Consider the following 25,544-nt stretch of genomic DNA (forward strand, 5'->3'; position numbering starts at 1 on the left):
TAGATTTTTATGGCTTTACAAGGATATTTCAAACAATCAAGTTTAAGTTTTCATTATTATACTGGAGGGACTCTGCAGACCTCAGACTGGTGGGCCAGTTATAACACAAATATGAAATGATCTTGTGGGACGGATATAATCGTTTCACGGGCCAGATTTGGCCCCTGGGCCTTGAGTTTGACACCCCTGACTTAGATCAACACTGATCAGTGATATATTTACGCTAACATTTACAGTGCCTATAAAAAGTAATCACCCCATTGGATGTTTTACCCTTTTACTGAGTTTGTAAATCAATTATGGTAAATATAATTTGGATTTTCTGAAAAAAAGAAAAACCTCCTTTTTCACTTTCTAGTTTTCCTAGCATTTTAAGATGTATCTTTCAGTTTACTCTGTGCTTCATCTTTCAGCAACATGTACTATGAATTACAAAACATCTGCTTTTGTTCATGAGCACCTCAGGGTGTATCGTACCTGATTCAAACAGTGAGGTGCATTTCCTGTAGCGACAGTTACGGGGGTCTTCTTCATCTGTGTCATACAGTCGTTCTCTCTCCAGACGGCTGTCAAACAGCTGCTGCAGTGGCTCTCTGTCTGCCCAGCGAGATATCACCTTCCCATCCACAAAAGAGGAAAACATGGATGTCTCCAGGAAACGAGACAGGAAGTGTAAGTGGGCTGCAGGCTGGACTGAGAGGAAGGAACCCTGAAAGAGGAGGAACGACAAACACACTTAGCACAACGATGGATCGGAAGTTTCTTTTATGACAACATTTTTTAAAAACAGAAAGGAAATCCTAATAAATGTGGACATAATTGGCAGTACTTTAATAGCTTGTCAGTGCTGAATTACCTTGTCAAAACTGAAAGTTCCCTCTCTGTTGCTCAACCAGGAGTCCAAATCCAGAGCACTGTGGATGACAAACTCATCGTACCTGCCTAACATGGCAGCAAAACGTCCAGAAAACACCTCCCTCAGCTGAATGTTCAGCTTTGCGTTCCTAAGCTCCTCTTCTTCCTCAAACACGTGTCCAAGAGTCTTCCCTCCATCTGACATCTTATCTCCTCCACACCTCTGCGCCAGAGCCTGAAGCCTCTCCAGCACAGCCAGCTCCTCACCTCCGAGATTCCCGTTCCTCCTGTCCTCCATCAGATCCTCCAGCACCAGGCTGCTCAGGCGAGGGGAGGTCGTAGTGGTGGTGGGTTTGGTGATCGCACCTCCCTGAGGAGGGAGTCCAAATCGCAGCAGCACCTCACTCAGCTCCTGGATGAGCTCGGTCTGATCTGGGAATGTGGGAAGATCCTCGGGGGCCTCGACGCAGTGGTTATCAATGTCCACAAAGCACAAGTTGGCCTGTTTGAAAACATAAAACAGCACCTTTCAGCAGGTTTGAGATATCTCTCTGCACTGACTTATATTCATCATTTGAAGACAAAGTGCCTGAGCTTTAATATCCAATTAAGATTGGAGATGAAGATTTAAACTCCATTAATAGATTCTTGGTGTTTCACCATGATAAGCCCTCAATGGATATTAGCATGTGAAGGATTATACGATTACTGTTATCACAGGAACAAGGGACACTGTGGAAACCTGCATATCTGGCTTTCACACATCAGAAACCTGTGCTGAAACTGTGCCTGTAAAGCCGCTGAGCAACTGGTTACAGAACTGTGAGAAGGATTTATAAATAGTGCTTCAGTAAGCAGCGATGCAGCACAGCGCTGTCAGCAGCAGCGTGACCTTCAACAGCGACCTCAAGCAGTCAGTTTGCAGCCTCAGGGGAAGCTCTGAGAGGAGTTGGAAAGCAGAGTTGCAGACCTCGTCTCACACTGTGCAGCTACATCTACCCAGTTGGCCTTCTTAGCCAATGAACATCTCTTTCAATCAGAGAGGGTATATTTTAAAGTTTTTCCTCTGCATATGGGACCATTTAAGTGTTTGTTTATTTATTTTAATTAAAAAAAAAACGAAAAAAAAACCCAAAACAAAACAGTTCCAACCAAATCTTAAAAGTGTATGCAAACTACTAAAGAGACTCACAATCACAAAGCTTTAGAAATAAATGAAGATTCCTAATTGGTGTTGATTATTTATTAAGTACCGTTTTTTTCTGCGTCCTTCACACTCTGCATTTAGGCTTTCATCTTTCCCAGTTCTCTTTCAACTGCCTTTTCTGGGCCAGAGCGACTTCAAAGAGGCTTCAGTGAGACATTCATGCAGCATAAAGTGATCTTCGGTTCAGGACAGGATTCATAAGAGAGGGGGGTGCTTAGAGGAAATATCGTCTCGACAGGCTGGAGGGAGAGGCCAAAACTGTCACGCATGCAGCTCAGCACAGAGCGGATCAGCAAATGGCTATGAGAGCTTTAGGGAGAGCTCAATTTGGAAACACGTTTTAATCCTTTTTTGTGATTTTTTTTTCCTATCTCTTGACTGGCACAAGAAATAATATTTACACATTTTATATCTTTATGTCTCTACCTCGTGTGGTAGGTGGAGGGAGGATCGCTGAGCCCCCATTCTGCGATGGATACCCATGAGGAATGGCACAGGAGCATCCAGGAGGTGATGTAGCGGTGTGGAAACGATAGGCAGGTAGATGTGTTGCCACTGGAACGGGAAAAGCAGCGTGGTGATGCCCTCTGCCACCGTCATCAAACGCTGGTAGTCTGAGGAGAGAGAAAGCGAGGACATCAGCATGGATGAAACACCTGTGATCAACCAGGAGGGGAATTATTATCCTGTTAACAGTATGTTAATGAAGCTGTTACACCAGGCTCTTACGGATCTATTTTATTTATACTCTTGTTTACAGGCTTCAGGGAACAGCACAAATTAATGATGGTGGATGTTAAATACTCATTAAGTTAGTGCCAGTTTCACTGCTGCTTTTAAAATCAGTCCCATCAGTCCTGATCATGCTGTGAGTTACATTTAGGAGTTCCTGTCATCTAAGTTGTGAGAGTTTATAGCTTTTCAAATATATATAGCCCTTTTTTATTGACTTTCTACTGAACTGTGTTTCTATGGAAGCTTCTTAATTCTGCAAAAGGAAAATTTTGTTTCAGTTTCTCTTCAAATAGAATGAGGAGTATGGGATTGACATGTTATAACGTAAAGATTTTCATAAATTGATCCTCTTTAAGACATCCATTTCTCCATATTGTTTTGCTAACCGTGGCTATGACTTTATTTGCATTCATCCAATAAGCAAATGTTTGCAGCATACTATGGTTTCTAGTCTAAATATACAAATCAAACACATACCTTCAGAGTAAAGCAGGACTTGTGTCTCGAGAAGCGCACATGTGAGTAGTTGCACCATGTTGTCCACACCCAGCAGGGAGAACGCCTCCCCAAGAGGATACTCCCCCAGAGGAAGCTCACCCGGCCCGGGCCGCTGGCACAGAATAGGTCCCTGCACCCCGTGGAACCTCAACGACCTGCCGGGTGGAGGCAGTGGCACCTCGTACAGGATGTTATGGATGTAGCTCTCTAGAGGAAGAGGCGGGGCAGTTTGTGATGTCACAGCCTGGTGCAGCTGAGACAGAAATTGCCGGGAGGCTTGGAGGAAGGGGAGCGGTGTGAGGAGGCAGAGGGCTTTGGACACGTACAGGGTATCCCGGGCTGGATTGAAGGAGCCCGCGCAACCGAGACAAGAGGACAACCCAGCCAGAGACTCGGCGTCTGACTCATCTAAGCTGCTCGCGAGTGAGTCCATGCTGGAGGTGGAGGGGGAGGAGGCAGACGAAGATGAAGACGAAGGAGAGGAGGCTGATGAAGCAGAGTGGTGCTCCACGTGGTGCATCTGGTAGAGAGTCTGCATGGCTGTGATGATCTGAGCACTGGTCACCTCCTCATAGAAGGTGTGGACGAAGCCGTAGGTTCGCGTGCCATCATCCAAGGACATGGTGAAGGAGTGAAACTGAGGATCAAGGCGGTCAGCTTGTGTACGGAAGGAGAGACCCCTTGGCATACAGAGCTGAGGAAAATGTGAGAAAGAAGAAAGAGAGGAAGGAAAAACATAAGTACAAGCCATGTTAGATGCTTTCACAAATGATGACCCAAATAATGACTATAAAACATATTAAAGTGAGTTCTGAAACTCTCCCGTTTTATCTTATACCAAACTATAGCCTGAATGCAAAAATGTAAATCCAACCACAAAAGCCACCACACATTATAAGTTTAAAACAACAATTCTTGCAGCATAACGTTTATTTCACAGCAATGATATTCAAAACTGACCTGTCCTTGAGTATGCATTTTGGCCTGGAGAGCTGCCCCTCACTGGATGTTATCCCTTTTAGACCATTCTCTGTAAACCCTATAGATGGCTGTACATTAAAAAACCAGTAGATCACCAGTTTGTGAGATACCTTAACTAGTCTGTGTGACAGCAACAACCACGGCAAGAGCTGTCCCTTAGTCTCCCCTATGCTGATGCTTGGTTTAAAGACCCTGTAAAGTGAAAACACTGAGATCTAACCTGGCACGCCAGATGGATTTGTTTCACACATCCATCTGGAAAACCATAGACCGCATGCCAAACATAATTTCGTTGTGTTTCTACAATGCAATGACAGTAAACTATCTATCTATCTATCTATCTATCTATCTATCTATCTATCTATCTATCTATCTATCTATCTATCTATCTATCTATCTATCTATCTATCTATCTATCTATCTATCTATCTATCTATCTATCCATCCATCCATCCATCCATCCATCCATAATGCTCGTTTATGGTCCATTTCCACAAAGTGGTCCGGTTTGGCTCAGTACAGTTTTGATATGATTTAGCTCATTAAACTCTGATCTTAGCCGTGTTTTTTTCAGCTGATGCCTGTCTCACCAAACTCCAGTCTTGCTGGTTAAAACGGTAAATCCATCACTTTTAAGAGATCAAGATCATTTGGCTCAGCTCAGCAGAGCTGGTTGTTTGGTTCCCACATGGCTCTTCATTTGGTAGCAGTTTGTCTTTTCAAATGTGGATTTAATAAAAACAGACGATATAGAAAAGGAAACTGGCACTCAAATGAAAGCTAGATACAGTGGCTCACATTAAAGAGCCATTTCGTAGCACAGGCTCATTTGTGAACAGCACATTTATTTGATCACTTAACCCACAAAGTTTATTCAGTTGATAGTTTATCACCATTTCAATCAAAAGCATCTTTGTGACAAAATTAGGATTTTCTTATGTCTGGCTATGTCTGGCTGTCTCATCTGGCTAGACAAGGCTAGGAGATCTAAAGCAGTGGTTCTCAAACGGTGTGGCAAGGCACACTGGTGTGCCTTGAGGCAAGTCTAGGTGTGTCTTTGGAATTTGTATAACAATGCATCATCAATTTAATTGTACAATGACTGAAGATAAAATAAGTTAAGCCTAGTGTTAGTTTATGCAGGGAACAGTAGTCATACAGCCACACTAAGGGATCAGCTGGTGGCTAGCTGATCCCAATTATCAGCTCCCACAGCCATTCACAGCTCTTTCTCTTGACATAGCAGTGCATTCAAATATGGCGTAATTCTCACTAACCCCTGCTTCCATTAATGCAGATGCACCACGCTGCTGCTGCTGCTGGCATAGCCTAACCTCCTCCACCCCAGCCTCCTCCTCTATAGCATAAAGCTTGTTGCACCCTCATATTCAGATTAATGCTACAATGGTTTGAATGCTTTTGAATTAATTTTTATTGTATTCAGTATGCATTGTCATAAATGTATCCATCCGTTTGGGTGTTTCTAGCCATGCGCTCCCTGGAAATTCAAAGCATGCTATGCAACTAACCCAGGGAGCATCTTTTGTGCAAACTCTTCTCTGCCAAGTAAAACTGTAGATCCATTACGTAACAACATGGTGAAATGTGTGACAAGAGGGTTCCTGACTCAACAAGAATTAAAGAGGCTATTTTGCATGGAAATAGTTATGGTATGCCGTAAGCTTTTGACTTGATCTCAGGTGTGCCATGGTTGAAAAAAGTTTGGAAACATCTGGTCTAAAGGACTGAGAAATGTGTGATACTGATCTCCTACACACCAGATAAATCAATTAAATAGTGGTAAAAATCAGTTTTAAAAAGTGTAAGGATTGTATTTAATGTATGTAGAAATTTTCTGATGATAATTGCAGCATACAGGTCCATTTAGAGCTGTTAAGTACTAGCTTTCCTCTGTTCCCATTCAGTTCTAACAGCTATCCCCAACTTCCTACCCTCTAACAGACATTTGGGATTATGTGATTTCTCAGTCACATCTTTTTTATTTCCTTTCTTGTATTCCTTTATTAGTATGGAGGACTGATAAAAAAACAATGTTTTGAGTAAATGACAGTGAAGTGGTATAAACTAAATGAATTCTTAAAAGAAGTTTCTGCAGGTAAAGGAAGAAAATTGGTTGTAGCCAAAAGAAGGGAGTAGTTTTTGAGTGGTTATTCTGAGCTATCATTTAGAAATTTTTTCAACTGGAAGACATCTGAAATTATAAGTCTGTGCTTGAGTGATATTCTATGTGTTGTTGTTTGTGTTGATGCTGTGCTGTTGATTTTTGAAGTGTTTTTTTTGCCTGTCTGGAGAGATGAAATAAATTCTATGGCTACAATAATGTAGTAAGTTCCAATCTAAAGGTGTATAAATCTAAATCCTAGCAACTACTGGGAGGCTTTTCACAACACATTTTAAAAGCGAGCATGATATTGAGATTTATTCATTTCCATCTGACTGCTGATACTTCTCTTGAGGCCGATGCTTTCATCATCCTGACCTACATTTCGAGCAGAGAATAATAAACATGTTCTATGTGTTTATACCAAAAAAGAAGAAAGCACCATATTCAGTGAGCCGCAGCACACAAGCAAAAACACATGATTCAAACTACTGTTTTTCTCAAGCTGCTTCTATTATTGTGTTCTTCCTTTGTTTTTGTAACAATAACTATGGCACATACAGGGAGCATATAGTTCTCACACCACTGTAATGAGAAAAAATAGACACACGTAGAACAAGAGCAGTTTAATTGTAATGTTTTCAGGGTCTCACCATGTTGACGGCATCTTTATTGAAGGGGTTTCTGTCAGTGTTTTCTGGGTAGTGTACCAGAACCTTTGACTTGAAGAACCGTCGAATGGGGCTCTGCTCAAAGCCTTCGCCTGAAAGACAGACACAGAGGAGAGATGCTTAGGACGCTATTGCATCAGCAAAGGCTGATCTCTGACCTTCATTTCTGCTGAGTCAGAATTTCTGAGAAAGCAAAAAAAGGGAATTAATGACACCAGCTTTGATGTATAAAACAGATCAGATAGGACAGGATGAACTTGTTCATCTGTTGTCGACGGTGCAACCAATTCTGCAGAGAAAGGGCGAAAAACCCTTCCAAAAGTTATGTAACTCACCTCATTAGCATAGAGATAGACTGGAAACGCAGCAAAGCACCCCTCATCCCTGACACACTGCAGCACGAAACGTTGTACGCATGCAAGAATGAAAACATGCTGCTTCTTCATCCATCAAGAGGATAAAATACGAGAGATTTCTTTATAACAGCTGCCTGCATATATGAAAGGGCTGAATTTGCACCGGATACAAAGAAATCTTAACTCCATATTCCTGTTCTTATAATGCAGGGATTTGATGCATGGCTCTGTCAGGCTCGAGTTTCTCCTATGTTCAGTTTCTGCAGCATGTGTCAGCTTCCAGCTTCTGTTACATTCAGAATGCTGCCTGTGTGCTGAAGAAGCTTGGACACAAGACATAGTAATAAACTGTGATTGTCATTGTGTTTGCAGTCGACTGTCAGCAGTGAATGAAGAACTTTCATTGTTCACCATCTTTGTTAGGGGTGTCCTTGAGCAGTACAGTTGGACTGAATGTTCAGATTGTGCTGATTGCACTGCATGACATGAACAAAACAGACAAAAACTGTCGGTCTACACTGCAAACCTTGACCTTTGGCCACCACTGCGGTTACAGAGTCCTGTATTTTATGTCCTATGATGTTATTAAAGCTTGGTAAGGGCTATCTTCACAGTATAGATGTGAAAATGAAGGGATATGGATGTTTGGCATGCAAGTTTGAGCAAGGTCTGCATAATAGAAGAACAATATATAATAGCAACAATATTGTTTAATATTGTGATAACGATATGAAGTTGGTGCGTCCTATCTTAAGATGACATAGTCCAATCTTACATGTTAGATTTTACAAATAGGTGACTGACATTCCAACACCATTTTACTTTTATGTACTCATTGATTCATATCTTCATCTGCAAAATAGGAAATAAGACCCATCATTATTAATAAGCTTCATTATGGTGAGCTAATAACCATATTGAACATGTCCATTTACAATACAGAAGACTCATAGCTGACATATAGGGGTCCACTATGATGGGAAATTGGTACCTGCCACCAGCCTGCATGTACTTTTGAGCTGTGTTGGGTGAATTTCCCCAGCCTATTGGTAAATAAGCAGCCTAAGCTAACAGAGTGATTGTGTCACAGTACACGGCATAAATTAAACCCCTTTTTTCTGCTTATCCCTTATTCCTACCGTTGTTAAAAAAAGCCAGAATTCTGGCGTGAGACTGCAGAAATTGAGTTAAACACATTAAATTCTAGCAAGTCTGACAATCTTAATGTAATAAAATGCATGTAAATTGTATAGGCAGTGTCCCCTTAGGAAGCCCAGCAAATGTTTGCTTGGTTACATAGAGCACAAATTGGTCAAAAAACCAGGTTTAAAATGAGTGACAGATTAGGTGATTTATGCACCAACTATCTCTTATTAAAAAGCCTACACTTCAAATGCAATAAGCCTTATTGTATATATATATCATCTGATAATGGTGCTTGTTGTAATAGAGTGGCTGGAAAAAAATGTTTGTGGCTGGCATCAATCCTGGTCCACTCTCAACCAGTCATAAAAAAAAGGCTGTATATTACCACTGCATCATTGCAAAATAAAGGTCTACATAAAAAACAGGCTTACATATGCCTGGGATTTCAATCTCTTTAATTCTGAGACTATGTGTGGAATAAACATCCCAAGTTAAGGGTTTCCTTCACATTAACACAGAACAAATATTTTTTAAACCCTGACATGCACATAACCTGACATGCCAAATGCATTTGTTTCACACATCCATCTGGGAAAGCTTCCATAGGAAATGTGTGGGAAAAGGCAGAGGATTTGAAAAAACTCGGAGTGTGATTGGATGAACATTCTGTCTGTCACATCTTTATGGGCCAATCAGAGCAACAAAACATGTGACGTAGCCGCTATCAAGCTGTGTGTGCACAGCTACAGAGGAATAACACGAAACATGGTGACTACAGACATGTAAGTACTTGACTTTTGTCGTTCTTTAATGGAGTTCACTGCTGTTCTTTGTTATTCTTTTAACACAGAAATGTCATCATGTTCTGATAAAACTGGTGCTTTAGCAGCATTCACGCTAATCTCTTCCGCCATAATTGCACCGGCCTCTTGCTGCTGCTTGTTAACGTCACAACTCTGCCGCGCCTGAAAGAACTGCCCCTGGTCGCTGATTGGCCCTGTCACTTTCTAACCGGGCCCAAACGGTTCAGATGGGAGCTTTGCAAGATGGATTCGCCAGTGAAAAACAAGAAAACGGGCGTATCCATCTGCTTTGCAAGGTTAACATGCAGATCAATTACAGAATAAATAAAGTAACTGCATGAAGACATAATAGCTATTATAATTTAGTTTAATTGCCTGATATTTCATGTAGCAAAGAAGACTGACTGAAGCACATAAGTTAGTATTTAAGTTTCAAAATTGCATACACAAGTAATAATGAGCTGATATTTGAACCGAGATAGGCCGTAAGTTTTGATTTATTTAAAGAAAACAGACAAATCTATATAACATTAGAATATGAGCATCCCTATACAGCTGGAATGGACAAATGCTTGTATCAGGGGCAGGTGTTTGATTATGAGATTGGCAGTCAAATAAGGCTCTTCTGACCATATCATTGAATATTTGGGGTCAAACTTGATATAAATTGGGATAAATCAAGAGATGTTCAAGACTTCCAATTAACTTTAATTTACTCTTAAAGCTTCTAAGCAAAATTCTTCATGTACAGCAGTTTAAGCACTAGAGTGCTGCAGATATTTTAACAAGGTATCTATATAAAAGTTAAAAGTAAGCATGCTGCAAAAAAGACCACTGCTTGTATGCATAAAATCTGTTCCTTTTAGGGACGCGCTGATGCACTGGTTTAACATTGTTATTTTGGCCCTGTTAATAAACAATTGCAATTGGCATAGAATGTGGCATGAACAGATACAGCAGCAAATGCTTATCTGCTGTGTCTAATCAGTGTCATGCTGGTATAAAGTATACCTCAATGCTGAATCAAATTAGAGATTTTTCCAGAGAAGAAGTTGGCGGTTGGACAAACTCTGGTCTGTTTCCATGCTCAAACATAAGACTCTTTAAAAAGGTTTCTGTAAAGTGTCATATCATGGCAAACTCAAGCTGGAGAGCACAGCTACGCTCTGTTGATGAGCTCATTCACCTCACCTAGGAGATGACGCACAGAAGAAGCTGTGCCACAGGCATAGTGAGAAAGGAAGAACGCCACTTCAAGTTGAAATGACTCACCCTGGTAGGTGGGAGACAGCTAATGGAGGAGAGAGGGGGAGTCAATGTTCTCTGCTACTGGTACAAATTGGTGTCAGTGCTGAGAGGCAGAATGCAGCCTTGTTAACGGACACCTAGTTGCCATGGTAGCAATTTCTGCTTTGGTCTTCAAGATAGCCATCTTGGCAGGGCTAATCAAAGCTACGTCACTTTGTGTTTCTCCAGCTGACCCATTTAAAAGCCACACTCCTTTAACATTAATTCCCATCAAAGAGTCTGCACAGTGTGGTTGTTAACAGTGCGGATTAGGAGGGAGGTTTGTTTCAGTGCTTAAACGCCTGCTTCAGAGAGGCTTGAATGCCTGTTTCAGAGAGGCTGTAATTATCACGCTTCCTCTTTACACTCCTCACTAACACACAGTGGAAACCATGAGTGAAATACAAATGCTGAATAAAATGTGATGTCTTCAAACTAGCTGCAAACAAGAAGTTTTTTTTTTTTATAGAAACAGAGAGGGGCTGAGCGCTGAAATTACAGATCTTTGTTTTCACACCAAACCTTGTCTCTTATTTATATTAATAACGATATACAAAAGTAAATGAGTATGGATATTAAGTACAAAATTTATCTTTGTTATTTGAAAACACCCTTTTCCCCACACAGGCGACAGAGTCATTCATCAAACATAATAGCATGGGCCTAATCATGTTTGATTGACCCAAGGGGTTAAGCTGAGGATGCTCAAGAGAAAATGTAGATTTTAATTTTACAAGATCTCAATTTTCCATTAATATATATTATCAATAAAAATGATTCAGCGCAAGGTCCAAAAACTGAATACAATTCTTATGGAAATCGACATGAATTATTTGGCCCAAATCATGAAGAAACTGTGAAAATGTCCAACACACTTAACAGAAACCAAAGATGATCCTTTCAAACTGCTTGTTTAACCTGATCAGCTGTAAAACAGCCAAAAGATACTCAGTTTGATTTAACAAGTACCATTATCAGTAAAGGAGGACAGGGTAAAAGTAAACATCTGGCACACAGGACAAGAGAGAGAGGCAGAGAGAGAAGCAGAGGTGCTAAGCTGAAGCTAAGCTAGGCAAGGCTAACTTGTAGTTAAAGAGGAAAGGGAGGCAAAGAACGTAGCTGCTTCACAGTGAAAGTGATAATTTAACTTTACCTTGATTGACGCAATGAAAAACACAGCAACAAAGCAACTGTACAAACAGGAAGTGATGCAATATGATCACCATACGCCAGCACGTCAGAGATCAGGGCACGCATTGGGTAAGAGGAAATTGAAAGGCACGACAATTTTAAATCTGTTTGAAAATCTGTACGTATTTATGATTTTTTATGGCACCATTTTCGAACCAGTCCACCAAAGTAGTCTCCTGAAAAGTATCAAGGACAATTGGTGCATCAGTGTTGTATGCAAATCGAGACAGACAGGCCTCCAATAATAGAAGGAGGATATAAAGTTACATGACATCACGTTTTGCACTGAAGGACAAGCATCCTTATATTCTATTTCCTCATGATGACATGGAAACCTGTTGTTTTGTCTTGGCTTGTTTATCTCATATCCCTGGTGTTACAAAAGCACAAAACAAATAGAAATAAGCCTAATGCGCCTCATCAGTGTGAATATTGGCATGGAATGACATGGGTGAGCCTGCTACTATGACTGGAGTATTGTTCAATTTTCTAAATAAACAGTTAATTTAAAATGAGAAAACAGAGATAATCTGACAAATTAATCTTGTATAAAGGGAACTAAAACAACGTAAATTCAATTGTTATCAGTGGAACACTGAGTAAACAAAGCATCTAGATGCATCTTTATTCAGGGCCTCTGTGGTTTTACATTTCTTGCTTATTTTACATTTGGATGAATTTGGACAAATATTTATACATATGTATGATAATGCTATTTGTGCATATATATGTTAATCAGTGGGAATATAATTTCTTATTCTATTTATTTGTGTAAATGTGCGCTTATGATCAGATGTACAGATTTATTTTTCTTTTCAAAATTATAAAATAAAAAGTATTAAAAAATAATGCTATCTACTATTGATTCAGCTCTAATCCTCAGTACAGCCACTTGACTGCCAATATTGTCAGTCTTTTAGAGGACATTTTGACTTTGACAGTCATCCCCACGTTTTAACATTAATCACGGACATTTAGCACCCTGAACTGCTCCCCATGTCTGAAGCAGGCTCATTTAATGAGAAGTGATTGAGCACTCTTAAAGATGGGCATCCGTCATCTTCACCAACAGAATAACTCCCTCCCTCCCATACATCATATCATTACTGGAGTCAATGAGGGCAAATACAAACACTGGGGAGAGATTAAAATGGCAGCAAATGGCTGCTGGCACTGACTGATGAGGAGTTTTTCCTTTTTAGCTCAAACAGTTTAAATCAATTCTTCTTTACATCACAGATTTGTCCTTCCACTTGAGATAAATCAAGAAAAATGACACATTTTCCTTTGTGTCTCAGCCTGAGACTCAGACATAGTTCTGAGCTTAAAATAAAAAGGATAAAAGTAAATGTGGCGGGGCCTAAAAATAAAATAAGACAGACTGGAATTTCTTTTGTTAACAAGACACGTGCAAAACATCTCGGTGCTGTCTGTTCAGCGCTACAAAGCAGCTCTCAAATGTTCGGTCAGGGAGTTCTTGCCCTCTGCTGATGTCACCCCCCTCCCCAGTCACCAGGCCTGAACTGGCGTCCAGTGTGCCAACAGACAACGTCATGTGAAATTTGATTAGGCTGCAGAAAACACACAGGGGCATCTATTGAGAAGCCAACAAGAGCAGATTGTTTCTCTGTAGGCATTCACTAATTACACACACAGACACAGGCAGAGATACTGCATCAGTTCTCACATCCAAACTCCTGCTACTGCATGTGTATTAAAGAGTAAACATCCCTGGCTATGCTGCAGTGTAAGGAATATGTATGACGAGAATGGAATCCCTTGAAAGGAGCAGAGCCCCCTGCTGCAGAGACGACCTGCTGTTACATAAGCAGATTGCTGGAGCTCAGATATACTCGCCAGTAGCAGCGCTGTCATCGCTGCAGGGAGCCAGCTATCAGAGTCCCCAATGGTTAGAGAGTGAGCACTAAATAATCTGCAGCCTGGCTACCCTTTCCATCATGATACAGTCAGATTTGCTATTAACTAAAACATCCTTCAGCTGAGGGAGGAAAAAACACAAGGCAGGGTTTTGCTTCAGCCTCTCCGAGGATCTGCTCCACATGTGCTACGTTTCTTCAACAAAATACAGAAGAATGCAGGGTGGGACGACTACAATTCACAGCCAGAAGTGATGCTGAAGCTGCCTTTACAGTTCTTTTTCCCCACAGCGAGTGATGCTTATGCAAAGCAAAAACACGTGCACACGTAATGGAGAGCCCAAGGGTGAAATCTGTCCTCACTTCACCCAGAAACATGTCAACACCTCAAAGAGGAAGCTTACACCACCTGATACCTCATTTTTAACTTCCACTAATAAACCATCATGCGCAGCATCACTGCAGCTGATGTCACCGTGGCACCAACATCTCATTTCTCTATCTCTCCTGTACTTATGGTGGGAAAATATGTTTAGCTCCAGCAAAACAAAGGATCCATCTGTGTTTTTTTCACAGTGTGGGCATGATATAGCAGCAGCAGCAGATTATCACTGCTTTCAGATTTACAGAAGAGTGTAATCTGGGAGCTCCTGTGTTATCCATGAACCACTACCGCCTGCCTGGATGCTCCATCTGTACTCCAGTTTTTTTTGGGCAGGACTGGAGGCTGTTGTCATCTTTCTATTAAATCCTTTCTTCGCTATATTTCTTCATCCTGGTGCATGGGTGGATGACTTGCAGGAAAAACTCAACAGAGCTGTAGTGTCAGTGCTGTCAGACTAAAAATATGATGAAAACACAAAGAGAGGAGGTGCAATGTTTTCCCAGAGTGGAGATCACACAAAGGGACAAGAGGATGGGGTCATGTGGTTTAATTATTAATTTAGATTCAATTAAATCTTATGGAAAGGGTCATTCTCTTCACTGTTTTTCATTTTGCACGATTATGTCCCGTCTTTAACAGTGTTGCCGATATTTACGGATGCATTGAAATAACACAAATCACACACACACAAAAACTAATCTGACATAACTGACCCATATGAACATTGTTAGCCAAATTAAGAGCTAGTCCTCTGACAGATATGTTGTCAACAAAGGAGAGGAAGAGAAATGTGACGTCCAACCAAATTATTCAAATGGATGTCACACAAACAAACATGGCCTACATGAAGTGTTAAATGTTTGGAATCGAAACATGACATTAACACATCAAAATCTGAGTCTGTATTTTTTGCTCTTGGTGGGTTTTTCTGAGCTTTATAGACCGTGTACCTGCTCCGTCGTCCGGCTCCAGGCCCGTCTCCGTGTCCACCCCACACACAACAAAATAGTGGGCGAAACGGCAAGAAGCCGATCCCGAGCTCGATCCTGCAGTCCCGTTCATCCTCGACGCGTCGGTTGTGTCTGAGAGCTCCGTTTACTTCTACTGCTGGACGTGGTGGATGTTCATAGCTGAGCGAGGAGGCTAATCCGAAACGGTGATCCTGATCGGTGCGCTGGCTTGCTGCTCGCCTGGCCGACCGCACGCTCCGATCCGCGGTGTGACTCTGCTGGAGCTCCGGAGGATCCAGAGATGGTCATCCTGGGGGAAGGAGGGGGAGGAGGCAGTGTGTAGGCCTGCGAGAGTAGGAGAGGGAGGGAGGAAACAATAGAGCTGAACGCAATATCATCATCAGTGCGAAATCTGCCTCATTTTGAAAGGTGCTACCCATCACATTCGTCATCAGTTTAATAAGGGAGAAGCAGGGATTTAATTTAAAAATCCGTCTAAGCGGAAATAAACTAATAGTCGTGGGATATTTGTCTTGCTATCCTTAATCTAGTCTGTTAGCCATTTTTTCTGTATCCATAATACAATAATCCATCCAATGATTATAAAAAGGCTAGCAATGTATCAAGGTATTGCCAATGACTTGCTTGTCATACTGGATAGAAATATGAGAGCAAATTGGATTGTAAGTGCTTAAAGGAGCACTCCCCATTTTTATATATGGGCTATGCTGGTATTTTACTCCGACTATGCTCATTTTTTAAATTGATGAAACTATTTATAGTCTCCCCAAAACACCTAGCAGGTCAGATGAAATCTCACTGTCTGGGCTGTATGACACACCTGATATAAAGCATGTAACACCATCAAGCATGAGTCCTTAATATGTGGTGTGCCTGTGGTACAGTAGTGTAGAGTAACAATTATCTGTACTAACAAATCACATAACACACACTACATATGTAAAAATAACAATAGTTATAGTAAAACTTATATAAAATGGCTCTCAAGCAGTATCCAGATCTTATCCTCACATAAAAGAGCCAACTCCTTGAACCGGCTCCTTAATGAATGACCCATCACAGATACATTCAGGTCTGACCAAGCAGTAAGACTAAAAACATGTTCTGTGAGTGATGGTACTGGATAGGAATGTCCAAACATTTTTCTCTGAGTCATCAACTGCAAAATATTTGGATAAAAGGGGCATGTTGATAAACATCCCCTTTAATGTGTCAAAGATGGAAACCAATCCAGTGTAGGTTAAGATATGCTAAATCAGTGGCTTTCAACTTCTTTTTTTTTTTTTTTTGCCCAAGGCACACGTGAGATCAAGCAAAAGTCTCAAGGCACACCATAAATATATTCATGTAAAATAACCTTTGTTGTATTTGTTATAGTATCTTTAGTCACTGTATAATTTTAGTAATAATGTATGTTGCACAAATTCCCACAGTGCACCTGGATATGCCTCTAGGACCAGTGTGCCTTGCCACACCATTTGGGGACCACTGTGCTAAATCACTGAATATGTTGACTGAAAAAACACCTTCCACACAGCTTTCCATTAAAGGTAGGCAAGAGAAATTGCCTATTAAATGTTATGGATTTAGGGGGTTGATTAGACCCTGGTTCACCACCAGTGGGAGACACTGATGACTCATCTCTACATTCATACAAAATCAAGAACTAACTGCAAAAAGCTGCTAAACTTAATAGGAGTGTTGGTGCGGGAAGCTGATAGGCTATGTGTGTTTTCTGTAAATCAGACCTTGAGATGAAATCATTATATTAGGTTTTTTTCAAAATATATTAAACATTCAAAACTCAAATTCCAAAAAAGTTGGTGTACTGTGTAAAATGTAAATGAAAACAGAATGCAATGATTTACAAATCACATTAATCCATGTTTTATTCACAACAGGAAAAAACATCACAAGAAATTTTACCATTTCATGAAAAATACTGGCTCATTTTCAATTTTGATGGCAGCAATAGGCAGTTGCCTGGGGTGCCATACTACAGGGGGTCTGGATGTGAGCCCTGAACATTTTGAATGAACCAGCATTACAGATTGCCAACTCCTGAGCTTCATACTCTAAGCTCTGTGCCACTTGGTTCAGCCTCTCCATCTCTCCTCTGTCCCCCACAGGCACATTTCAAAATCTAATGGACCAAACAGCCACAAGTATCAACAGTAGAATATAAACACCTGTACCCAACCATTCGTGAGAACTGGTGTTATAATGGATACCATGTAACCATATGGCAATATTTGACATTGGAGGTCACTGGTTTGGGACCTGGTTTGTCAATGTTTGGGAATAATAAGGAAAAAATAAAAGTCTTATCCTTTTTAATTAAATAATGAATTTTATTATTATTATTATTATAATATTAAATTGAACTAATGGTGCAAGAAATGCACAGAAACTCCAAATTTTAACCATAAAAGTTCAATGATATTGACTGTAAAGCAAATTCAAGACCCACATTTCAGATTTTGGTGATTATTTATTTTTTTTGTTTTGCCGTAAATAAAGTGCCCGGAGTGCATAAAATACAAAAAGTAAAAAAATAAAAATAAAAATAAAACAATTGAGCTTTATTCAATATAAAAATCTGACTGGGGGCTGGGAGTAGACTGGGGTATAAAAGTCCTCAATGTAAAATTGAGGTCATAAAAGGTCATAAAAGATGGATAAATCTTTGTGCGCAAAGGCAGGGGCCAAAGGTCAAAACAGGATATTTGTGATATCTGGGCCCTCAAGCATCACTGCATTAAAAACAGGCATGATTCTGTACTGGAAATCACCGCATGGGCTCAGGTACACTTCCAGAAATCATTGTCTGTCAACACTGTTTGCTGTGCCATTCACAAATGCAAGTTAAAGCTGTATTATGCAAAAGCCATCCAGAAATGCCACCATTTTCTCTGGGCAAAAACACATTTAAAAATGGACCAAGGGAAAATGGAAAACTGTTCTGTGGTCAGGTGAATAACAATGAAATTATTTTTGAAATCCACAGACACCATGTGGACTAAAGAGGAGAGGGACCATCCAGCTTGTTATCAGCGCAGTTTAAAAGCCTTCATCTCTGATGGTAAGGGGTTACATTTGTGCCTATAGCGTGGGCAGCTTACACATCTGGAAAAACACTATCAGTGCTAAAAAGTGTATAGTGTTTGGAGCAACATATGCTCCCATCCAGACAATGCCTCTTTTAGGGAAGGCCTTGCATATTTCTGCAAGAGAATGCTTCACACTATAAAGCATCTATCACAACATCATGGCTTCACAGCAGAAGAGTCCTGCCTGCAGTCAAGACCTTTGACTAATAGAAAACATCATAAAAGAAAAATCCAGCAAAGAAGACCAAAAACTGCTGAGCAGCTGGAAATGTGCATTGGGCAAAAATGGGATGACAACCCTCTCCCACAGCTCCAGAAACTGGTCTACTCACATCCCAGATGTTTACAGGCAGTGATTTAAAGAAGAGGGGGTGCAATAAAATGGTAAACTCATGTCCCTGCTGTTACTTTTTTGAGATGTGTTGCTGCCGTCAAATTCAAAATGAGGAGTAACAATTTTCATAAAACAGTAAAATGTCTCAGTTTCAACATGTTATATTCTACTGAGAATACAATTTGGGTTTATGAGATTTGCAATTCATTGCATTCTATTTGTATTTATTTTATACAATGCCCAAACTTCTTTGAAATCAGAATCATCAAAATGGGCAGTGGTTTGCATCTGTCATGAAATGCTTGTTATTCTACGTCGCAACGTGTGAAATGTAGAAACCAGTGTTTTGAGGATTTCAGGATATTGCAGGTCATTTTTTTTCTTTACTTACTTTTTGATGGCTCTCTGTTTTAAATCTTTTTGAATATTAAAATTTTACAGAAATCTGTATGCTTTCAAATGCTTTCAAAAGGTAGATCACGGTAATCATACAAAAGCTTCTGAAATGTAGACAAGGATGGAAAAAAGGAGGGAAAAAGCAGCAAAGAAATCACATAATTACTCTAAATTACCTCTTACGTAGTCACTGGTGGAGCAGAATTTAAGCTGTTATCCTGCAAAAACCATGGAAGTTCCAACATCATATAGTATACTGTATGTATACGTTTAAACATGATTTTTTTAAAGTTTAGACTATAGAAAAACATACAGAACCTGATTAAACTCAACCCATGGATTAGATGTTTTTTTTATTCACGGACAGGAGTCCTCTCTTTCCTTCTTTTTAGATGTTATCAGTAAACAATGAGGTAGAAAAACCCAACAGCTGTCCCAGACTACCATCTAACACCAGCAGAGGGAGTCCAAAACTCAAAGTTTTGATACTTGAATATATTGAAGAAATAACAACGTGAATATCCAAAATGTCATTCTATGTTTTTAATTGAACCAAACATAAACATAATTCTCATTTTGTAGGCAAAATGCTATCTAATTTCATTAAATAAATACAATAATATAGGTCACAAGTAAATCAGCCTTTTGCTGCATCAGTTCTGGTAAACCGTGTCTCCTGAGAGATATTTAGGATTTGGGCTTCATAAAGTTTCTGTCCAAACATAAAAAATGTGCAGCATTTTAACACCTGGACTGGCTCATGCTATAAAATCCTTGCATTAAAATCCATATTCTGAGATAATCACCACATGTCCATGCAAATAAGAATGCATCTACATGCATCCTCCTCTCTGTAGATAGAACAAGTCAGCAGATGAGTTCACAGCTCCAGTCCACATCTGTCACTCACAGCCTGTCTTGTTACAGTAAGGGCAGAACATAACATAAGGCTTCTCTTTAACATTCAATCACTGGTGTAAGTCAAACGCCACTTTATGCATAATAATATTACAAATACAGTCATGGTGTTTCTTTTCAAGGGAAAATTCTGCATTGTCCACACTGGGGCTCACAGTGCTCACAACAGTCCAGATATCCGTCTTCCATGCTGCCTTGCACAGCTCCTCTCTCAGGGGTTTCCAGCTGAAAGATGCTACACGACTGTACATGAACTTTAGAGTTTTACATCTGTGGTTAGTGCAGCTTAAAAGTGAACCCATGCTGTATCCTTGCCAGCTCTCTAACTGACCTATGTGTTATTTATGTGGAAGTAGTGTTTCACTACAGGGTTCTCCAGCTACTTCCCACATCCTTTCAGGTCTGTAAAGCTGACCATTCTCTATTTATAACAATGCTTTGGCTCTTACATTAAATCCATCAATCATAATAAATAGTTTCATAGATAAAAGATCTTGTTTTCATTGATGTGGACCATGATCTCAAAATCCAGCATGTCAAAAGGTCATTAAGTGAGGACTGGAGCTGCAGTACATCCATCCATTCCTGTCTCCAAGGCATGCAAAGGTGTGCAACACAAAACCTCCTCAGCTCGTCAACTTAGGGTCTCTTAAAACCACAGAGTGGTTTGGCTCATGCCACACAGGTCATTCAGACAAAATTCTCTTAAAAATGTTTGGCAGTGGGTTTAGATAAAGAAATTTCACCTGAAATACTTCTTCAGAAAAGCACGTCAAGTTGTCAGAGGAAGGGCACTCTTGAGTTTTAGGGGGAAACAGTCTCAGGAAATGAGAAGAAAACTTTAGCTGGCAAGAAGAAAACCCAGAGAGGCATCATTTTTATACACTTGATTGTTTCTCTCTACACCCCACAAACTCATTTCTCCTTGATTGTAGTGGAATTCTAACAAACTGCAAATCTGTGAAGAGCAGATGGTGAGGCAGAATAAATAAGTTATGTGCAGTAATATTTTGGATTTCATAGAGACAGTAAACTTCTATCAACAAGCTGCAAAGCAGCCTGCTTTCTCACAACATCAATGTCAGAAGATAAAGAATGACAGCGGAAGGTGACAGATTGGTGGCTTTGGTAAGGTGAGTGTGAAAGCTAAAGCTGTGCAGGGTTCAAGAGTGCAGACTGTGAGCTCTACATCAAGATGCGAGCCACCTGGGCCTGAATCTCCCCATCAGGGTGTGAGAGGAGCTGGACCAGTCTGCCGTGGAGCTGAGAGGACTCGTCCAACATGACCCGGAAGAGGCAATCCTGTTTGCGCCTAAGTTCATCAGCCACCTGTGCAGAGGGCCTCCAAGCCTTTAAGTTCCCAGCAAACATCAGTAGCCGTAGCAGCACTGAAGAGGCTGTCCGAGCATCAAACAGCAACACGACAGAAGCTGGTGCCTTAAAGGGAAAAACACTACAGCATCAACATGATGACTCATTATTAAACTATCAAGACCACAAGAGTTAACTACCAAGCAGACACTAGACAAAAAGCTTAAACTGGCTTGCTGCTCATTAAAACATGTAAATTGCAACAGTTATGGAAATGACAAGAAGAGGAAAAATAAAGGATCCCTTTTTCTTACCTGAGATTGAACAATGTCATCCATCATATCTGGATTAGATGATAAATTCACTAGAACTCTTAAAGCCTGAACCTGGAAAACAAACATTAGAAAAGCTTAATTCATCCAGACTGAGTTCACATCAGCACTGTTTAAGCTGACATACACTTCATTTTTTTGAGACTTTAAATAATTCTTCTCAGCATTACAGGTGTCATGATTTTGATTAAAAATAAGACACTGGTTAAAAACAGCTTTATCAAAATCATAAACAGGTTGAGCAATTCTGCAGGCACCCCCCCCCCCACAAAACCTATCAATTGTTGTTCATGTCCAAAAAACAGAGACTTGAGGTCCAAAAAGAAATTGAAGATGGCAACCTACTTTTAATTATCTTTTCCACATCGATTTATCCATTGTTTTCAAAATCCCTGTTTATAGATCGTTATCCTAACTTCACTTAATTTGTCTCATTTTCAGATGTACTGTACATTCAATTTTTCTGTCTCTTTATTGAACTTTTTAACTAATAAGGCAGAAAATAAATCCCCTTTTTAAACATCACTCAAGTTTCTTGGCTGGATTCATCTGCCCTGACCTAATGCCTGTATTGATGGTCAATCAATAAAAAAGAACCTCTTATTCAACAGTTATCATGTTTAAAATAAAAGAGAAATAAAACCGTTTTAATAGTTAACAGTGATCAAATCAAACAGTCCTGAGAAGACACCTACCTGTAATGCTTCATTACTCACAACAAGTAAAGAAAGTAATAGTGTGACTGAATCCTTCAGCAAATGTTGATGTTTATCTGAGACTGAAAGATTTGTCAGCAGCCTGAGAGCTCCGAGCTGAAGGTCCGAATTCACTGGCGACACTTCAATCAGCTCCAGCACTTGAGGCACATAAATCTATAAAACAAGGTTAATTTGTATGAGATATTAACTTTCTGTCTCAGACTTCAAAACAACAAAGATAACTGACTCAACAACTGAGAAATCACTGTGGAGCAGTGTGCAAAAACATACCTTTATTTGTTCCTGGTTCTGGATGTTCATACAAAGATTATTTAGAGTATTTAGAGCCTGAACTCTAACCTCTGCTGCAGAGTCGGAGAGGAAACCAGCTATTGTGTGAATCCCTTCATATTCTCTGATTAAATTCTAGAGTATCGGAGAAAAAAGAATAGATCTTACACCGCTGAATGCATCTCAGTGATACTACAGTCAGACTTTCATTCACATTTACATAACTTGTGATTTTACACAAAACCAACATGTTTAACCTCATTTTTATTGAGCTGTTAAATGTACCTGATTCACAGTGAAGGCAGCAGCATTTCCTAAGGTGACTAGGATCCGGCATCTGTCAGATGAATTAGCACTGGTCTGCAGCAATGACAGCAGCATTTTCAAGTGTTGTGGGTCAAGGTTGTCAGGGGACTGGTGGATGATGTCACCTGATTGACAGGATAAGAAATTAAACCGAGATTAAACTATATTAAGTGTGCTTACACTGACGGGGACCATAACCCAGCCATGATGTTTGCCATAAGCTCTCCGTGCTCTTTTGTAGGTTTTACTAAATGAACAGTGAATAGATTTAGGGTATGGTTATGGGAAAAGCCTTGACATATTCGCCTAGCATGCACATAGGTTAGGGCGTACCGAACTAGGTTGTTCTTACCTGATACAACGTCCGCAGTTCGGGGGCAGACAACGTCCAGTCCAGACACTTTGGCCAACAGGCTGCCCGGCTGGAGGGTCACTTCACTGGGCGAACTGCTTCTGACTCCGGGACATTCACTGGCTGCACTTTTCTTGTTCCTCTTGATGCTTACCCCACTGATCAGTTTATAAATACCGTACGAAGCCCCAGCTCCAGCAACTATCCCAAGTAACGCTTTCATGTTGCCGATCCTGGGAGTAATACTGCCATCACCCATGCTGCTGCAGTCTCTTTTAGCTAAGCCTGCTAGCTAGCTAGCGCTTAACAACAGATGCTCTGAAATGTTGGAAACCAAATCTGTCTCAACACAAACGCTAGTTCGTCTAGTGGCTTAATAAACTAGCAACAAACTACGACAGTCTTTCGATATCTCAACAAAGCCTGAACAAAGAAATTTTAGCGAACTCATTGTTTCAGAAACTGAAGAAGTTTGACGACAAGCTACAGTTGTCAACAATGATGAGCTCTGTTGTTCCGGGCTGCTTGTGTTGCCAGGTTGGACAGGAAAAAGTAACCCAAACTCCGCCAGTCACAGGTTTAAACCTAAATTCAGCCTTTGCCGTTCACTTGGAAAGAAAACAAATAATGAACTTCTGTGAATATGGTCTTTGATAACATTATTACAAGCATGGTTTAAATTGTGATTGAAATAAAAAAATCTTCTACATCAACTGTACTAACAAACGTTAAAACTGTTTTTTTTTTTTTTTTTTAATAAAAAATAATAGTGCGATCTGACGTTTTCTTATCGCATAGCTTTGACAGAGGAACAGCGAAATAGCTTTCTTGATAAAACTGGAAACCGTATTATTTGGCAACACGGCAGGCACAGAGGTTGATCATCTTTCGTTTCGAGGTTGCATTTCTACGGAGCCCCAGAGGTGTCACGGACTATTTCGTATAAAACTTAGGCCCGTTATATAAATAATATGCACACACGCTTTTTTGAAGTGTGCAGGAGTAACACATTATACGTGCGTTTAATTCGAATTTCGCAGGAGTAAGCCCGGACCGTTTTATAAATCGAACGCGCCTGATCAATAACGTTATCTCTACCTGTTGTCGATGCGTTTACTTTAGCTCAGAGCGTCCTGTTCGACTAGTTATACTGTAAACCCAGGCATTATATTTATTGTAAGGTTTATACTGGCCTACATAAACAAGGAGAGACCTTTGCATACCTGCCCACATCAGGATGTAAGAAAGATGGACTTCTTGGAGAAATCAGCCTATCCCCACACTGTAAGCCTTTGCTGTAATCTTACAGTAAAATCTCAACAGTATTTTACTGTATTCATGTCATACAATAGTTTACTCTAAATTGCAATGCAATCTGGGTGAATTTTTTTTTTTTACAGCATTTTTTAAAAATACCATTATTTACAGGGAATTCCTGTAACTTTACTGTAAACGGCTGAGGATGTTGGGGGACAAAAATTGCGGGATCTAAACTTCAAGAAATAACGGACGTGGTCAGATTTTACTTCCCTCCTTATTTAATGCACTGTCATTTAATTTTTTAAAGTGTCAGTTTTCTGACAGATAAAAATGAAGAGGCAGTTAGTTGTTGATGAATGCTGTTTTGTTTGGTTCACAACTGTTTAATTCCAATAAATAGGCTTTGTGAAAAGGAATTTCACAATGAATATTGTCTCTCTATTATTTCATTATTTTGAGTAGTAGTAGTATTGGTAGTACAAAAGCATTTAAAAATCATTTATAATAATTTAAATGTATTAAATTTCAATTTAACCTGTGACCAGTTAAACTGCAAATTTACTACATAATACTATGTCTTTAATTACAGTAAAATACATTAAGATACTGCAAGAAATACAGCACGGGCTGCACGGCGATGCAGTGGTTAGCGCTGTTGCCTTGCAGCAAGAAGGTTGCTGGTTCGCTTCCTGGTCAGGGCCTTTCTGTGCTGAGTTTGCATGTTCTCCACGTGCACATGTGGGTTCTCACCGGGTACTCTGGATTCGTCCCACCACCAAAAACATGCTCATTATGTTAATCTCTAAAATCTCTAAATTGGCCATAGGTGCGGATATGAGTGTGCCTGGTTCTGTGCAGTCCAGGGTGTACCCCGCCTCTCACCCAATGACAGCTGGCATAGGCTCCACTCCCCCCCATAAGGATGCAATCATGGGTCATAAGTTGCCAAAAAGGGCTGAACAATTCATAAATAAGTCAGTAAGAGTAGCTACTTATTGCTTCTTCATTTCATCCATGGCAATCTGTGTCCAGAATGTTTTGGACACAAGCTGCTGGGTTTTTCTAAATGCATTTGTTCCACCAGCTCAAGCTAAGAAGGGTACGGTCTTGTGAGTACTTGAATGGGAGACTGCCTGCACTTTTTTTATTGA

General features: G+C 40.2%; 2 protein-coding genes across 2 annotated transcripts in view; both read right to left on the reverse strand.

Annotated features, from left to right (window-relative positions):
• LOC121515230 (DENN domain-containing protein 5B-like) overlaps positions 1-15,401 on the reverse strand; it is a 29,237-nt gene extending 13,836 nt beyond the window's left edge. The window contains exons 1-6 of the mRNA XM_041795892.1: positions 15,065-15,401; positions 7,052-7,161; positions 3,275-3,989; positions 2,489-2,676; positions 857-1,357; positions 478-709 (exon numbers count right to left, since the gene is read on the reverse strand). Of these exons, the coding sequence (XP_041651826.1) occupies positions 478-709; positions 857-1,357; positions 2,489-2,676; positions 3,275-3,989; positions 7,052-7,161; positions 15,065-15,176 (1,858 nt within the window). The 5' untranslated portion in view covers positions 15,177-15,401. The remainder of the gene's footprint in view (positions 1-477; positions 710-856; positions 1,358-2,488; positions 2,677-3,274; positions 3,990-7,051; positions 7,162-15,064) is intronic.
• A 4,052-nt stretch (positions 15,402-19,453) lies between these two features.
• armc10 (armadillo repeat containing 10) lies at positions 19,454-23,644 on the reverse strand. The gene is made up of 6 exons (XM_041794546.1): positions 23,134-23,644; positions 22,761-22,906; positions 22,476-22,610; positions 22,182-22,358; positions 21,469-21,540; positions 19,454-21,280 (listed from the first exon to the last, which is right to left on the reverse strand). The coding sequence occupies exons 1-6, from the start codon at positions 23,390-23,392 to the stop codon at positions 21,029-21,031; spliced, it is 1,041 nt and encodes a 346-aa protein (XP_041650480.1). The 5' UTR covers positions 23,393-23,644; the 3' UTR covers positions 19,454-21,028.
• Positions 23,645-25,544: the final 1,900 nt, after the last annotated feature.

The sequence above is a fragment of the Cheilinus undulatus genome, linkage group 9 (assembly GCF_018320785.1).
Source record: "Cheilinus undulatus linkage group 9, ASM1832078v1, whole genome shotgun sequence".
Taxonomy (NCBI): domain Eukaryota; kingdom Metazoa; phylum Chordata; class Actinopteri; order Labriformes; family Labridae; genus Cheilinus; species Cheilinus undulatus.

What these genes read in the sequence shown, in the direction of transcription:
- armc10 (XM_041794546.1), bottom strand. Translation starts at nt 23,392, where the DNA reads ATGGGTGATGGCAGTATTACTCCCAGGATCGGCAACATGAAAGCGTTA. An exon ending in CTGCCTTCACTGTGAATCAG is followed by an intron (nt 22,611 to 22,760) that starts GTACATTTAACA and finishes CCGATACTCTAG; the next exon opens with AATTTAATCAGAGAATATGA. An exon ending in ATGACATTGTTCAATCTCAG is followed by an intron (nt 21,281 to 21,468) that starts GTAAGAAAAAGG and finishes TTTCCCTTTAAG; the next exon opens with GCACCAGCTTCTGTCGTGTT.